Below are 17,842 nucleotides of genomic sequence, written 5' to 3' on the forward strand. Positions count from 1 at the left end.
CCGACTTCCTGTCTGGTACGATCTGGTCTATCCAGCTTGACAGACGGCTCTCTCGGCGCTCGCGGCTTGCGTGAAAAATAGAAATGAACCGATCTGAAGCGCTGCAGGTGCACGCACTGCGCTCCACAGCGTGAGATGTGCGACCAGGCAGACCGGTTAACATGTGCGCCGATCTGAAACTGCCTCCGCTCCAGGGCGCTGCGCTTCGGTTCCCGGTTCAGTGCGACCAGGCTGTTAGTCTTCCTGATGATTACTATCAGGTTATGGTCACTGAACCCCACAGGCAGAGAGACTGATTTAGTGCAGCGATCAGGGGTATTTGTATAAATACTGTCAAGACAAGTGGCAGTTGTGTGGCCAAAACAATTAGTGAAGACTCTCGTTGGTCTAGAAATAATCTGTGACAGGTTACAAGCATTGATTAATGATACTAACTTCTTTTTCATTGGGCCCAAGTAAGAACATTTCACCATTCACATCTGCAACTCTGTCAATCAGCTCACACAAGTCATCTAAATACTGAGTATTGGTTCCAGGAGGCCTATAGCAGCAACCTATTAGAATTGGCTTTAGATGAGGAAGATGTACTCTAACCCATAAGAAGTCCAGATGATTGGGCATGAACTCAGCACACAGTGTCGCAGGGAAATCATTTTTGATATTGCTATGCCACCCCCATGTCTATTTCTGTCCCTCCTAAAGATGTTATAGCCATCTATGGATACTTCAGCATCGTGAACAGTGACTTCCAGGTGGATCTCCGACACAGCCAAGATGTGAATGGTGTTTTCCTGAGTTAGATTATTAAGCTCATGTATCTTATTTTTTACCCTACAGACATTCAGATGGGCAATTACCAGGCCCTTTGCAGACATGTTGAACTTCATGATTAATGATATAACCTTACATGGTGCACAATATTAATCTGTTTACAAAAGGTCATGGGAAGTGATGAGGTTTAAAATGTCTGTTATGAGTGAATTATCATCACTGGTATTTGTCTAGTTTGGTGATGTCTCTGATAACCAGTACCTTTGCCTCCTTTGAGTATAATGAGAATTTTACAGTTAGTTGTCCACGTAGATTGGATTTTGTTTTGTTTCCTCAGCAGACGGGCCTGTCTTGCGATATCAGAGTTTTTCTTTGTCAGATGTTCATTGATGTACACATTAGTTCCCTCCAGCTTTCTCCCCTGCCGGAGTCATGCGATTTTTTGTTTTCTGTTCACAAAGCGAATAATTATGGCCGGGTTGTCATGATTTCTGCTTTTAGTCCAGTCAGTTCACTGACTGTTACTGTTGTAGATCTTAGATCTTTGATCCACAACTGAACCTGATTGATCTTCACTCAGAACTTGAACCACACTGTAAAAAAAAACCCTCTTCTTCTTTTATTCTTTATTCAGATTGAGGAACTGCAGTTCATCAGAGATCAGCTGTTCTTCTCTGGACTCAGCTCTGAAGTCCAACCCCTCCCACCTGAGACACCTGGACCTGAGCTGGAACCACCTGCAGGATTCAGACCTGAAGGATCTTTGTGCTCTTGTGGAGAATCCAGACTGCAGACTGGAGACTGTGAGGTCAGTAGAGGGATGGATCAGTCCATGCTGCTCTCATCTCTGTTGTCATTCTCAGTGTAGATTATGTTGGCAGGTGCTGTAGATGTTCCGGAGTGAGGCACCAATGACCTTTCTTCCTGCACTACAGGGTTTTTCAGTTGCAGGTGGTTCAGTTTCCAAACCACACAGTGATGCAGCAGGTCAGAGTGTTCTCAGTGTCTCAGTGTCAAAGTATATATTTTTGGGGCTTTTTTGCCTTTATTTGATAGCACATAGTGAGTTAGACAGGAAAGGGGGAGGCAGAGAGAGGGGGAATGACATGCAGGAAAGGGCTGCCCGACGCGGGATTCGGGATTGATTAGGATTAGTTAATTCAGCTGGGTGAGTCTGATCCTGGATCATCACAGTTTGGTTTCATAAAACAAACTCAAACAAAACCTGATTATTTCCCTCTGATTCTGTTGTGTTTGTTCCTACAGCATTGGTGAGGGAGAGGTGATTAAAGCTTCCAGAGACAAAACCTGTGAGTACTGAACCTCTGTCTCCTCCTCATCAGTCTGACTGCGAAATGAGTCTGGGCTCACCCAGGATGGGCAGACTGAAATGGGCAGATATGAAAAACATGGAAATGGTTAACAAAAGCTGATGGAGGCAGCTTCTGGTGGGAGGGAAGGAAGGGAGAGCAGGCCAGCTTAATGGGAGGACTGGATGGTAGACTGGTTCATGGGAAGGGAGGGCAGGTCAGTTTAACAGAAGGGGAAAGGGGGGGAAGGGGGCAATGCAGGTGGCGGCTGGTGCAGAGAGATGGAGCTCCAGTGGATCTGTGGAAACACAGAGAGAGTGAGACACACCAAGGCCAAACTACAAGGTGCAACAGATAATGAGGAGGAGAGGAGAGAAGAGGAGGAGTGGAGAGGAGAGGAGAGGAGAGAGAGAGAGTACATATTGGATGAATAAATATGACGACTATGTCATCCACTATACCTGTTTTTGATTAGCAAACTGCACAAAACTGCAAAAATGTATTTTATTTCCAAGAACTGCAGTCATATTTATGTGTTATTACATTATCGGCACCAGTTATTACATTTTCAAAGGGTTTTTTCATACGAGGCCAATGACGTAATAACCAGCCAATCATGTAATAACTTATTACATTATTGGCAAAAAGTTTTTACGTTATTGGCTCAAACATGTTATTACATTATTGGCACGTTATTACATTATTGGCTTTATTACATTTAAAATGGCCAAAATTATTACGTTATTAGCAGTTATTACATTATTGGCCGTTGTTAACGAGTTTCAACTAGGGCCGGGACTTTAACGCATTAATTACGATTAATTAATTACACAAAAATTAACGCGTTAAAAAAATTAACGCATTTAATCGCACTTATTTTAAAAATTATTATTTTTATTTTTTTTTCAAATTTTTTTTTTCAATTTTTTTTTCTTTTCTCACGTGTGTCTGCGTGCGGTGCGCCCGCACGCGAGAGAGGCGGCAGTTTGAGAGGCTGACTGGCAGAGATGAGAGCTGGTGAAACGCTAGCATGGTTATTTAAAACACCATCTCTGATCTCTGCCTGCACATAGATACACAGACACGGGCGCACGCTAAATGCGCTATATCGCGCTAATTGCTCAGCTGCAGCGCTATATCTATGACCTGTCACTGTCACAGGTGCATCTCATCTCATTATAATAGGACTTCACCCTCAGAGCTGTCTGTCTTCAGACTGTCCTGACCTGTCCCTGAACATCACACAGGGACAACATGGAGCTGCCTGTGTGATTGGTTACTGAGTTTTATTAATGTTTACATCAGGGTGAGTTCAACAAATCAGTTTATGCTACTGTGATTTAAGTAGCCTAGTTAAATACTACAGTAATCATCATAGTGTAGTGGAAGGAAAGACCATTTAATCTGTATGTATCAAATATCGATTAATGAATTAATCGATAATTTGCATCTCTAGTCTGTTGGTCTTGGTTAAGTACCACCTTGAAGCTTACTGTATGTATTCAGTCATTCAATGATATACTAAAATCCATGTGGAAAAAAAAAGTGCTTCTCACTGTTCTCAGGTCAAATATTTATATGCGATTAAAATGTGATTAATTGCGATAAATTAATTACAAACCCTCTAATTAATTTGATTAATTTTTTTAATCGAGTCCCGGCCCTAATATATATATATACACACATATACAAACTATCACCTATATAGTATATGCATATATATGTACACATATACACACACTCTCATATAAAAGAAATACAGTTCATAAAATGTCAATTAGTGCAGATGTTGCAGATGTTGTGCCCGTCCCACCATCCCCCCCCCCCCTGCTGTTGTACAGTCTGACTGCCCTGGGCACAAAGGACTTCCTCAGTCTATCTGTGGAGCAGGTTTGATGCGTTATCAAAAATTAAAAGCCGTTTGCAGTGCCTTGCACATGCTGCAACTTAACCGACACCGACACACAGCCTCCTTTAAATGCACCGAGAAGTCCTGACAATGAATAACATAAGTCATCCAACCAAATTAACTCTACAGGATAACAATAACAGGAAAGACAGTCAGAAATATGCCACATATAATTTTATTTTATTTTATTTTTTTTAGCTGAGCTAAAACTCAGACACTGTTGCTTTGGAGTTGGTCGTCCTCCTCCTCAGCAGACTTTGCTACCAGGGTGATAGAGTGGTGCTTGGATACAAGATGTTTTTTTAAAATTGGAAGTGGATTTTTTTGCGGTCGTCAGAATCTTTTCACCAACGCAGAGTGTGCATTTTAACGTTATGTTCTTGTCCTCTTCGCTGGTGAATTGAAAATAAAATGCATACTTCCACAATGCAAAAGCTGTCCTCTCTGCCATCTTGCCGGGTGTGCGAAAATACTCACACACACACACACACACACACACATACACACACACACACACAGGGACATGTAGGTCGGCAGGGCACAGACCCATCACAGCGCAGCGCTGCACCTCCACTGACACATCCGCAGGTGGCACAGTACTGTCTGACAAAAAGCAGACTGCAGTCGGGATTTTCCTTTCCTTATCCGGAGAAATTCTTAAAATAACGGATTACTTTAAAAAAAAAAAAAAGTAACTGATTGCTTAACGCACGAAACGCGTTACGTTACACGTTACCCGAAAAAAGTAATTAGAGTACTCTAACCCACAACACTGATGGGGCCCTTAGAGTTGGCCCACATGGGCTTTCCATGTGGGGCTCATGTTAAGTGACCCATATGAGACCCACTTAAACCACCTCCTTCTATCCCATGCCCACTTTGCCAACTCATATCCCCTATGGGACCCATGTGGTCAGCCCACGTGGGCTTCCTATATAGGACCCATGTTACTGAAACCATATGGGGCCCAGATAATTTGCCCAGTTTAAGCCCATGCCCACTCTGTACCCATGCTGCCCCTTTGTAACCCATATGAGGCCCACATGTACAGTACATGTTGGCTGGGAATAATAGATGTAATATAAGACAAAAATTAACTGTTGGATTTTCAAGCATGTATTTTGATATGTCTAACTTAAATAATCACTTTTGTGATTTTCTGAGATTTTATCAAGATAATATACTTTTTTATTGTGATATATAGGTCCTAAATGACGGGCGGTGCGTGGCGAAGTGCGTAAAGCGGCTGCCCCATGTAGAGGCTACAATCCTCACCGCAGATGGCCCCGGCTCGAATCCCGCGTCAGGCAGGCAGCCCTTTCATGTCATTCCCCCTCTCTCTGCCTCCCCCTTTACTGTGTATCTCTACTATGTACTATCAAATAAAAAAGCCAACACAAAATGACTTTTAGAGTGATTGTAACACCTAGTCCTATTTTTTATTTTTTTATTTTTTTTATATTTTGGCGTTTTGCCTTTTTATTTGAGAGTGCACAGGGGGAATGACATGCAGGAAAGGTCTGCCCGACACGGAACTCGAACCGGGGGCCGCCTGCGGTGAGGACTGTAGCCTCTACATGGGGCGGCCGCTCTACCCACTGCGCCACGCACCGCCCCACCTAGTCCTATTTTTGGACTGAACTGAACTATTGACAGACAGCTGCATGAGCCACATGGTCAGGTGGAGTTTATTTCTGACTTCCATATGATAAAGAGAAGAATAGCAAACACTGATTTCTGAAATATTCCATATTTCTTCTCTTTGAACAGGTGACTCAAAGCTGAAGGGGCATGACACAAAGCCAAAGGTCTCTGAGGACAACTCAATGCTGAAGGTCTCCGAGGATGACTCAAAGCTGAAAGCCCCTAAAGATAATTCAATACTTAAGGTCTCTGAGGATGACTCAAAGCTGAAGAGGTTTGATGAAGACAGCTTGAAGCCTAAGGACAATGCAAAGCTGAAGGTGAGAGAAAAACATTGTAACCTGATTTTCCAGACAGACTTATTAAGGGCTCAACAGAGAGGAAAACAATTAGGGCCGGGACTTTAACGCGTTAATTACGATTAATTAATTGATTACACAAAAATTAATGCGTTAAAAAAATTAACGCATTTTAATCGCACTTATTAAAAAAAAATTCTATATTTTTTTTTTTTCTTTTTTCCTCACGTGTGTCTACGTGCGGTGCGCCCGCCTGCGAGAGAGGCGGCAGTTTGAAAGCTGGTGAAACGCTAGCATGGTTATTTAAAACACCATCTCTGATCTCTGCCTGCACATAGATACACAGACACGGGCGCACGCTAAATGCGCTATATCGCGCTAATTGCTCAGCTGCAGCGCTATATCTATGACCTGTCACTGTCACAGGTGCATCTCATCTCATTATAATAGGACTTCACCCTCAGAGCTGTCTGTCTTCAGACTGTCCTGACCTGTCCCTGAACATCACACAGGGACAACATGGAGCTGCCTGTGTGATTGGTTGCTGAGTTTTATTAAAGGGGACCTATTATGCTTTTCCAGCTTTTCAGACTTTTATATATGTTTAAAATGTTGGATAATGGTTTTAGAGGCTGTGGAAGTGTCATATCATGAGGTTAATGCATTTGGAGGTAAACCCTGCTAGATGATTGGGATTTCTACTGACTTTTTAAATTATATTTATTATTTACTCGGTTGCACTGACTTTTTTTTGACATGAGGTCTCCCCTACATGGTCATGCCGAGGTCTCTGCTCCAGCCGGCCCCGCCTCCTCCCATGCTGCTGTGTTGTGGCCTGGGTCACAGCGGAGAGCGGAGTGGACTACTTCCTGCCTCTTCCCTGCATGTTTTAGCGCTGTAGCGTCACTTTACTGAGTTTTATTTAGAAGTTTACGCCGACGTTTCATGTAAGTGAAGCTGTACCTGTGTGAGCAGCGACGTACCGCCGGGGCGACGTTGTTCGCCAGACCGATGTAACGCTGGACCGCCGGAGCACCGGAGCTCTGGAGCTGCAGCGGCTCCTCACACAGGCAGAGCCCGTCTGCAGGCCTCCTTGGCCGGGCAGGCGTCCGTGCTCATCGCGGTAGAGAAAACCCTCGCTAATAAACATGCCCGCAGGTTTTTTAGACGGTTATCACCGTGTGGTTATTCTTTTTAGGAGATAAATGTTGGTCTCATTGATGAAATCTTACAATTGTGGCAGTTGAATTAGTTTGAATGAAAAGTGAAGCTGTGAGAAGGAGGAGGAGAGAGAGGAGCAGTGCTGCGGAGCTCTGTAGTCTATGTGCACAAATCACCACATTTACATCAATAAATAACTGTTTTACAATGAACTGACCAGTCTGCATATATTTTTAATTTATTTTATTAAGTTATATTACATGTTACACGGTTACAGTAGCCTACATGGCAAAGACTACTCTAAACCATCTTTGGTTAGGGTGAGACTAGGTCATGGGCACATTTCATTACACAATGTAGACTGGTCAGATGCATACTGCAGATTTAGCTTTTGTTTGCATAATACATTTTGGCCAAATCAGTATAGGTACTAGTAGTAGACATCGTCATGGTAACGCAATGCTGAGGGAGTGGTTCATTTGCATTTAAGGGGAGGGGCCACTGAAACAGACCGTTTTGCAGAGCCCTGTTTTTGAGAATGCTGTGATGTTTGATCTTTGGGGTATTTTGACCGAAGCAGGTCACAGACATGTCTTTAAGACACCCAGGAACTATTTTAGCTTGTGCAAAAAGGAGCATAATAGGTCCCCTTTAATGTTTACATCAGGCTGAGTTCAACAAATCAGTTTATGCTACTGTGATTTAAGTAGCCTAGTTAAATACTACAGTAATCATCATAGTGTATTGGAAGGAAAGACCATTTAATCTGTATGTATCAAATATGGATTAATGAATTAATCGATAATTTGCATCCCTAGTCTGTTGGTCTTGGTTAAGTACCACCTTGAATGCTTAAGCTTATGTATTCAGTCATTCAATGGTATACTAAAATCCATGTGAAAAAAAAATGCTTCTCACTGTTCTCAGGTCAAATATGCGATTAAAATGCGATTAATTGCGATTAATTAATTACAAAGCCTCTTAATTAATTTGATTAATTTTTTTAATCGAGTCCCGGCCCTAAAAACAATATTCAGAGAATATCTCCTGTGCTGGTAACAACAATGAGATCTTCAGTGTAGAAACAAACTCATACTTTAGCTAGTTAAGTGGTTTCAGTAAGCACTAGACAAGTTGCATAGTAATAATAATTTATTCTATCCATGTTCTTCCACTTTTCTGGGGCCTGGTCTCAGTGGCAGCAGGTCAAGTAGAGAGTTCCAGATATAACGATCTGTCTGTTGATCTCCCACAACATCCTACCTTCACCCATGCACAAGACCCCAAGATACCCCAACTCCTTCACTTGGGGCAGCAACTCAACACCCCAAAACCAGAGAGAGAAGCAGTGTTTTTCTGGCTGAAAAACTGTTTTCCTCTTCTCGGCTAAGCCTTGAGATCCTGCCCAGGGATATCATGAATAGGATTGTGAACAAGGGACAACTTTGGTGAAGTCCAACTTAGACTGCAAATATGTTTGTGAGAATACAGACACATCTCCCTCTTTGGTTGCACATGGACTGAATGACTTGTAGCAACAAGCGTGTCACCTCATAGTCCTGGAGGACGCCCCACAGAGTGTACAGGGGGGAAATGGTTGTATTCCTTCTCCAAGTCCTCAATACACTTGTAGACTAGCTGATCAAACTCCCAAAGCCCCAACAGAGCTCCTGCAAAGGTAAAGAGCAAGTCCTTGAGGGGATGAAGGGAATACAGAAAATAAATAAGTACATAATGTATAGTTGCTCACACAAAAGAAAGGCAGCTCAAACTATGCCAACAAGAAATGTCATAGATCAAGTGTTTCACATGAAAAAGGTATAAAATTAACAGAAAACCAAATTAACAATGATAACCTAAAGGATGAACGTATTAGATTATAGTTATTTGACAAAACATTTGTCATTTCTCTGTTGAACCTGCTGCTTCTCAGATGCAGTCTGTAAATTATTACAATGGCATCAAATCCCTGTCACCCTGTCAGTCCCCTAAGACTCTGTCCACTGTGCCTCAGGTCACTCAGGACTGTGAAACAAATCTGTTGGCTTCACTCAACACAATATATTTTTAACTGTAATAAACCAACTTACACAGTTTCTCTCTGAATTGCAGCAGTCAAGCTTCACACCTGAACTGGAAACTAAATCTGCACAAGTCTCATACAGGTAAACATGCAATAAACCCACTCATCAAAGTTTTTTCCAAAGTACTTTCCTCTTCCTTCACAGCTTCTCCTGAGCCACAGCAGATGTGTCTCTGCATCGTTGGTCTCATGGTCGACTGTCTGAGAGACAAGGTATAGAGGCCGATGCACACCTAAAAAGAATCTTTAAAAGACAGGTGCGTTGGAGCATGGGATTGGAGTCAAAAAGGAAAAAAGGTGTCCCGCACACTGTCCAATCACTTGCAAAAAACTTTATTATAAAAGAAACGTTTCGGTCTTCAGGACCTTTTTCAAGTAGAGATTTTCTTTTTTTTTCTTTTTATAAAAGAACACATTACAGGCAAATATATGGCCTACCATGTCTGAGATAGCCAATCAAAGGCTGGGTCAGTGGGGGGTCCCGGAAGGTCCTACTAGCCTCGCATCACCAGGCTCTTCAGACAAGCGAAGAGCCTCGGTGTCTGTTACCTCCGAATTAGTCTGCATTCTGGTTCCTGTCTGTAGCGGATACCGAAATCACCAAATTCACCAAAATAAAAGTATTCACCAACATAAAGCTTATAAAATAAACATTAACTTGTAATACAATAAAAGCAAAATCTTAACTTAATGGCTTTCTTGTAAATTATATTCCTTAAATTAAAAGAGTTTTACCGCATTTTATTAGCTTGGTGCTTTTATTTTGAAGGAAAGGTCTGTCTCTCTCGCCCTGGATCCGTTTCCTACCAAAACAGCGAGTCAACAGCCCCAGGTCCTACAGCTGTAGTCAACTAGTGGTGATTTGTGCAGCTCCACCCAGGGGAGGTGCCTACAGACTCAGTGAGTGCATGGACAAGCAGTGAGCCTGTGAAAATAATTAAAAGTACAACAGGCAGACACACATGTGAGTGAGAGCTCACATGTGTCTCTCTCTGTAGCAGCACAGAGGGTAACCCACAAATACATACAAATACAATAGTAGGCAAAAAAAACAACTTACAAATAAAGAAATGCAAATACTATAATGTAAATATTATTTTAGAGAGAGATATATTTTTTATTTTAAACAAACATAACAGTGCATGGAGAGAAAGAGAATAATCATAGTAAGACCACGCCTGGCATCATAATAGCAGGGTAGGGGTCAGGAGGGGGAGGTCCAGGAGGGCTTCAATACCTGGTGATAGAGGCATGCAATGATTAGCAGATAATAATAAATAAAGTCTTTGCTATGCTGATCATAGAATACATGCCACTTATCACTAAGCACAAAATTACATCATCACATTTAATAAAAATTCATCATTAAGGCCTTTAGGGGATAATGTTTGTAGGGTAAAGATCCAGAATGCTTCATGTCTCTTCAAGATAAGATCATGATCACGACTGTCTGAGAGAAAATCAGCTGGATCAGCTCTCAGTCAGCTGATTCAGGAGGAACACGATGTTTTAGCCAATGTTGAACCTTTTTCATCTCAGGGCTGGAGGTGGTCACTCAGCCTTCTGTGTCCCACAGGTTCAGGTGTCCTGGTCTAGGAAAGTTCCAGTGTTCTTCAACTGGACTGGTGTTTGTTATGGCCCAGGAGGCGGAGCTGCTCTACAGGACTGTCCAATGGGATGAGAACCTCCTCCACAAAGTTGGCAGGATGGCTGCAGGACCGCTGTTCAGTATCCAGTGTCCTGAGGATGCCGTCCATCAGCTCCACCTCCCACATTGTGAAACAAAAGATGGTGAGCAAGTGATTGTGTTTGTTAGAGCAACGGTGGGGAACTAATGATATAACTTAAGGTCGTGTGACCATGTAATTGACGTGTACAATGAATAAATGAATGAATGAATTTTTTATTTTTGTGTCATGCCACCACTGTGGCCCATCCCATATGAGATTACAAGACACGTTTGATGAAAGACTAAACAGTCCTTCCTTGGTGTTACCTGCCACACTAGCAGGGGTGGAAAGAGTACCAAAAAAATCTACTCAAGTAAAAGTACAGTTACCTTGATGAAATTTTACTCAAGTAAAAGTAAAAGTACTGGTGTAAAAATCTACTCAAGTAAAAGTAAAAAGTAGTTCATTTAAAATTTACTCAGAGTACAAGTTACTTAGTTACTTTTTTTTTTTTTTTTTTTGGGGGGGGGGGCTATAATGGCCAGAGATTGGCCTCACATTCTCTGTGCATGTCTCTGTGTTCCAAATTTGTCCCTTCTCCATCGATACACTGGTCTCCATCATCTTTTAGCTCGTGTGGCACCAACTTGATTCTGACCTTCTGACACTGCAGTTGTCCAGAGCCAATCAGATGGACAGTTACAGTTACTGGCCTAAGGTTGTCACGATCATGATCATGATCATGATACTAACATTTTCAACTCAATATCGATATTAAGGAAAATATTCGATACTCAATACCATTTTCAATACGGATAAAAAAAGGAAAGAAAAATCTCTCTCTCCCTCTTTCACTCACACACACCTGTTTTTTTTTACTGTCTTTCCTGTCTGCTCTCAAGGAGGAGGAGGAGGAGGAGGAGGAGGAGGAGGAGGGGGGGGGTTACTGTAGGTTCTCTCTCTCTTGCCTCTTTACTGTAACTGCTCTGAAGCAGTGGGCTGCTTGTCTGTTCCTCTGAGCATGGCCATGGATCTGACTGGGCTCCTACATTTAACTCAACGGACTGCCGGTCCGGCCTTCAGCCCCGGTGTGTCTGGCACGGTCACCATAAACGTAGCCGAATAGATGGACATGCCTGATAACGTTGTCTTTAATCATTAAAGTCAGCTTTTAACCGCTAGCTGTGGCTAATGGCTAATATTAAGACGACAACATAGCGACGAGCCCTGTTATGCACTAACTCACGTAGCGGTGAGGGGGAAAGAGGTGTGTACCTGCTGCTGGGTTAGGCGTCTGTGAAGGGACAGAGAGAGAGAAATCGAGGCGGCAGCGGCGTAGCTACCTTTGACAACCCACACAGAGTTATATATTTTTTACTTTGTAACGGAAGCTATTTAAAATGTAACTAAGTAAATTTCTTCCAACAATATGTACTCAAGTAAAAGTAAAAGTACTGATTTTAAAAATTACTCAAAAAAGTACAAGTACACATAAAAGCTACTTAATTACAGTAACTTGAGTAAATGTAACTCGTTACTTTCCACCCCTGCACACTAGTGTGACATAAACAATTTAAGAGTACTCAACTATATATCGCTCTTCGTCTCAATGCCCAAGCCTTTTCAAGAAATAAAGAAAATGCTAATATTCACCTACTTCACCAGCCTCCTGATTAATTTCCTGATGTTGACAACAGTGACTGAAATGATCAATACTGTTGTAATGAGGTTGTTGTCTCTCTGTTTCCACAGCTCTTGAAAAAGGAGTTCTGCTGTCTGTTGCCCACATCACTGATGATGGAATGAGCTTCATCAAGCCACTGGAGATCACAGACACTCATGTGATCATTTCAGTCCCTCATCTTTCTGCCTTTGGCCTGGTCTGGATTCAGGATCTTATATGGAGGTGGTGGAACAACATGAAATCAGTTCGCAGCCAAATTCTGCTGTTCCAGCAACCAAACCTCACGGCACGTGAGCAAAGCCTCAATGTGCATCTGCTGCCTTATAACGTCCCTGTGGGTGAGGTAAGGCTACAGACTGAAGTGTTAGAGATTCACTTTGATTCACTTTCCAAACTCATCACTAACAGACCTGATGACGTGAACTAACACGTCCACTTTGTTTCATGGACACTGTGTCTCGGTGTCGCCCTGCCACCAATCAGCAAGTCCTACACAAACATTCACATGAACTCAAGGATGAAAGTCAAAAATCATTGTGATCTCAGAAAGGACTCTCTCTGTCCTGTAGGTCCAGCCCAGTAGAACCAGTCTGTCTGTTCAGGCTCAGGCCCGACTGTAATGAAATGATGTGATTGTTTTCCAGGTGAAGGCGAGGCACGACGACTGTGTGTTCATCAAGATGGCTTCCGAAAGCACACTCATTAAAAATAAAACTTACACAGTTCACTGTCCGCACGCCAATACAGTCCAGCCTAAGGTGAGTGTTTCAGACTAAGGGCCTTTTTCCTTCCCCCCCCTAGCCCTAAATATTTGGCCTAACCCTATATATTTGCGCGTTCTCGTGTAGGGGTAGGGTGTCCCATTACTCTAAGGAGGAAGGGGAAGTGCGATTTTGCCCTTAAAATCAGCCCTCAAAATGTAGTGAGGTCCGATGCGGGCTTAAAACAAAGTGGAAGATGAAATTACCCGTTGTCACGCTCGATCACCGTTTAGTCAAATCCGAAATGCTTGAAGGAACATTACTATTTCTCTCTGTGTGTGTGTGTTTTGTGTTGCTATGTGTGGTATTTGCAGCTGACAGGGACAGTCCGGCAGCAGCAAAGCTAATGGCGGTAGCTAAGCTAACGGCAGCAGCAAAGCTAACGGCGGCAGCATCAGGACGTCAGCTGTTAAAACCCTCCCGTTGTCGGACACGACATGAAACTACTCCAGTTAGCTCAGTCATGTTGTAACTAGGATATCCGCTGGAGAAAATATTTTTACATGGACCGTTTATTGAGTCACTGAGTTATTAAAGTTAAACAGGTAGCTAACCGTTAGCCTGGCTAATCTCTGATAACCATGACTAATTACAAAAATTGTTTAGACGGAGATAAACAAACACAGCCAACGCAACAGGCAACACAACAGCTGGAACCGCCGGCATTTTTCCTGAATGAAAATAGTAGCACGCTCCACCGGTATAATTGTAAACATGTGACGTATGTTATCACGTTCGCTACGTTCACTACACTAGTGGTGTCCCATTTCCATAGGGAAAGATTTTCAGCCACTTTCCCTCAACGAGGGGAATTTACGGTTGAGGGCACTCAAAACCAAGTGGAAGTTTTAAGGGGGAGAAATGGGGGGTCATTCCTATGTTCCCACAGCCCTATGTTCCCTCAGCCCTATGTTCCCTCATTTCTAACTTTAGTTGTCACTGAAAATTAGGCCCTATGTTCCCACAGCCCTTCGGTCCCACCATTGGTTGGGTTTAGGCAATGAAGAAAGGAGTTGGTTAAGTTTAGTAAAAAGACCAGGTAGAGGCTAGACAGGCCAGATAGATAGAGTCCAGATAGGTAGAGAGAGTCCAGAGGGAACATAGGGCTGTGGGAACATAGACATGCTCCCAGAAATGGGACAGGGCCTAAAGCTGACATGATTCCTCAAACTGCTGTCACTCACCTGGAGACACTGACACAGGTGCTGTTGCTTTTCAGAAAAAAGACTTTGACCTGGACTATGGACCAAATTACCACCCGACGTTTCAGATCTTCCTGCTCTCAAGCACTGAGATGACCCATGTAGAGGTCCGAGATGAAACTGATACAGCTGTGTGGGAGGGTCGTGTTCCTCTGCCAGGTAAAATCTTTATCCGCCTGACGTAGATCGGACTGATGAGTGGTGTCTTTGTTCTTATTGGGCCTCAGATCATTTTCTGTCTGCTTTTATTCTGTGATCCATTCTTGTCGAACAGTGAGTCAAACTATTGGGAAACCGTTCAGAGTAGAACCAAGCAGGAAGGAGCTGAAAGGACCTTCAATAAAATAAGGAGTATAAATGTTTGTGCTCAGTCCTCCATCAGGTCCTGAATCAGTCGTCCCTCTTCTGACCGGCCCTTTTGCCTTTAGGTGTTTCTCAGATACTTCACTTTCTCCAAGTTCTTGTTGATGTGTCTGTAACTTGTGAGACTGTCACACGTCGTCATCCCAGTGTCAGAGCTATTAAAGGGATACGCCAACATTTTTTTTGTGTGTCTTGCCTCACTCCCGAGTCCATGACCAGCAGATAGACACCATCCTTTCGACTGTGCGTGCAGTAACAAGGGAGATATGGGCAGAGCTGGCACACCACTAATTAGCTTAGCTCAAACACTGGAAGTACATAGGAAGTGTTAGCCTGCCTCCTACCTGAGCCAAAATCAGCAGTCAGAAGCTGATTTCATTTTAGCTCTAAACTCTGTAAATATATCACTTTATCAACATTTCAAACATTTTTAGGTGAGAAAGTAGCCGTTTAGATCAGCAGTGTGTCGCTAATTTGTCTAAATACCAGCTGTTTACAATTTTGTTCGGACGAATTCGGCGCTACTCAAACTAGCCGTTGTGAACAACGCACTTTATTACTTTCACAAAATAAAACGCCCGTTGCCCTTTACATACAGAAAACCATGAGGATAGAATTTGTGCTTTTACTTTGAAATAGAAAGCTAACCTACCCTCGATGTAGCTAGCTTGAACCAAAATAAACCGTCTTTGCTTGAACCCTCCGTTTTGACCGATCTCGTCCCGTTACCGGCATTTGACTGCTCAAGATGCCTTACCGGAGAGTTTTGTCAGAGACGAAGGTCGGCCTGCCGGTTTCCGTTTAGAGTTGCTTAAGAGTATCTCTGATGACTTTAGGTGGAGGCAAGCTAACACTACCTATACACTTCCAGCATTTGAGCTAAGCTGCCCATATCTCCCTTGTTACTGCACGCACAGTCGAAAGGATGGTGTCTATCTGCTTGTCATGGACCCGGGAGTGAGGCAAGACACTAAAAAAAAATGTTGGAGTATCCCTCTAAACTCACATCAGAAGTGGTGTTGGATGGACTTTACAGTTGTGGTCGGCCTGGTGTGATCATGGGTAACTTCTGGGTTACTGCTGTAAACCTTTTTTTACAGAGCCCTGAACTGAGACAAGCAAACTGGTGTATACACTTGTAATCAAATTTGCTTCTACAGCACAGATGTGCTTTTTCAACACAAGTATGTTCTAGTTCATCTTCCAGGTCCTCGTCCAGAACCAACTCCAAGTGTCTCAGCAGCAGAGAGGCTGAGGTCTGCTCGAACTGAGTTCGTCGAGAGAGTGTCTGAACCGAGTCTTCGTAAGCTGCTGGATAAACTCCTGGACTGTGAGGTGGTAACTGACAGTGAAATGGAGTCTGTTGCTGCGATTGCAGACAGGGCAGACAAAGCTCGAAAGGTGATCGACACCATACGAAAAAAAGGAGAAGCAGCTTGTTCAGATCTGATCAGAGTTCTGTGTGAGGTGGATCACTGCCTGTCAACACAGCTGAATCTGAGCTAGAAACAGTCTGTCAGCTGTTTGTGTCTGATACCAGGGGAAGCTAAATGTATTTTAAAGCAGTACTAAAGAACTTTCAGTTTTGGTTGAGTTTGGCGGCGCCTGTGGACCAAAGCGGTAGTGTTTTGCCTGAAGGAAGACTCCATTTCCCATGAACACTAGCGTGAAGCCCTGTAAATATCCTGCATTAAAATTAACAGAAGACATCAAAACTAAGTTTCTGTTTCCAGTGGATCATTTCAAAGTGAAAACACAAACATAATCCATTGCTAAAGTGCCGTTTTGCCTGTTCCCTCCTTGTTGTGACTCGCAAAAGTGAAAGTGAAACTTAAGTGAGAGCAGGGTTCCTACCATGCTCCTCAAAGCTGCTTAGTGCCAGTGAAAGAGATACAGACCCCCTCAGGCCATGACAGAGGTGTCATTCAACTTGTTGTAAGTCGATGTATCATCACAAAAGTTATGAAAATATTTTATGAAGGTTGAAAAGTTACTTAGTGCTGGTTTAACTATTAGAATTATAAAATGATAAGGGTATCAGGCACATGCAGGGTGGAGGACGATGGGTACTGCAGCACCTGCATCTGATCCTCATCCACAGTCTACTGGTTCATTGCTGTGGGTAACTTGATGATTTTGAATGATTTCCTTGTCATCATTTTAAGAATGGTTTAGGCACCTTCTTATTGACATGTTGGTTTAACATTACATTGCATAATGACAGTTATACCTGATGTTTCTACTATGTGATATTCTAGTTGTTTTGATGTGACATGCTATTTAATTATATTGTGGATCGATTATATTATGCAGACTGTATTTTAAATCCCTGTACATTTATGTATTTTTTCTTTTTCTTTTTTTATTCTCATATTGACTAGACCTGACGATATCACATGACGTGTGTGGTGACCTGTTCACTAATTTAAGCAGGTGCGTTTATTATTGTCCTCATGTCTGATTACATTAAACTGTCACGGGAGCTCTTAACTAGTGTGCGGTCTCCTTCTTTTCCTTACTGCAGCACCTGTCCCTTTGCCCCTTGATGGATATAGGGCTCAAGGTGGCGCAGCCGGCACACTGCAAGTTTCAACTATCAAAAGTTGTCTTTAAAGCAACAGTATGTAGCTTATTTGGCTTTTTATTAGCAAAAATTAAATATTGCTTAAATACGTATACAGAAGTCTAATCACAACCGCATACAAATGAAAGCTTTCTCGTAGCTCAGAATAAGTTATTTACAAATACATAATAGATCATGGATGCACCCACCGCTATCTTTGAATACTGGGTAACACTCTACAATAAGGGTCCCTTAATTAATTATGTATTATTTAGGATTAGGAAGCACATTAATTAATGTAGCTTATTAGTAAGCAGTTAATTAATGTTTACTACTCAAAGTTAGTTAATAAATTTAAAAGTTGAATAATGTAATTAGTTATCATTATGTATGCATTACTCAGCATTAATTAGCACATTAGT

At 42.5% G+C, this 17,842-nt stretch overlaps 1 protein-coding gene across 1 annotated transcript in view; it reads left to right on the forward strand.

Annotated features, from left to right (window-relative positions):
• LOC146968752 (NACHT, LRR and PYD domains-containing protein 3-like) overlaps positions 1-16,412 on the forward strand; it is a 35,936-nt gene extending 19,524 nt beyond the window's left edge. The window contains exons 8-16 of the mRNA XM_085759310.1: positions 1,406-1,579; positions 2,038-2,081; positions 5,761-5,954; positions 9,207-9,259; positions 10,754-10,968; positions 12,600-12,874; positions 13,176-13,289; positions 14,512-14,653; positions 16,053-16,412. Of these exons, the coding sequence (XP_085615436.1) occupies positions 1,406-1,579; positions 2,038-2,081; positions 5,761-5,954; positions 9,207-9,259; positions 10,754-10,968; positions 12,600-12,874; positions 13,176-13,289; positions 14,512-14,653; positions 16,053-16,363 (1,522 nt within the window). The 3' untranslated portion in view covers positions 16,364-16,412. The remainder of the gene's footprint in view (positions 1-1,405; positions 1,580-2,037; positions 2,082-5,760; positions 5,955-9,206; positions 9,260-10,753; positions 10,969-12,599; positions 12,875-13,175; positions 13,290-14,511; positions 14,654-16,052) is intronic.
• The last annotated feature ends 1,430 nt before the right edge of the window (positions 16,413-17,842 follow it).

This window comes from Trachurus japonicus, chromosome 18 (genome assembly GCF_045865225.1).
Source record: "Trachurus japonicus isolate A0001 chromosome 18, Traja_1.0".
In the NCBI taxonomy this organism is placed as follows: Eukaryota; Metazoa; Chordata; class Actinopteri; order Carangiformes; family Carangidae; genus Trachurus; species Trachurus japonicus.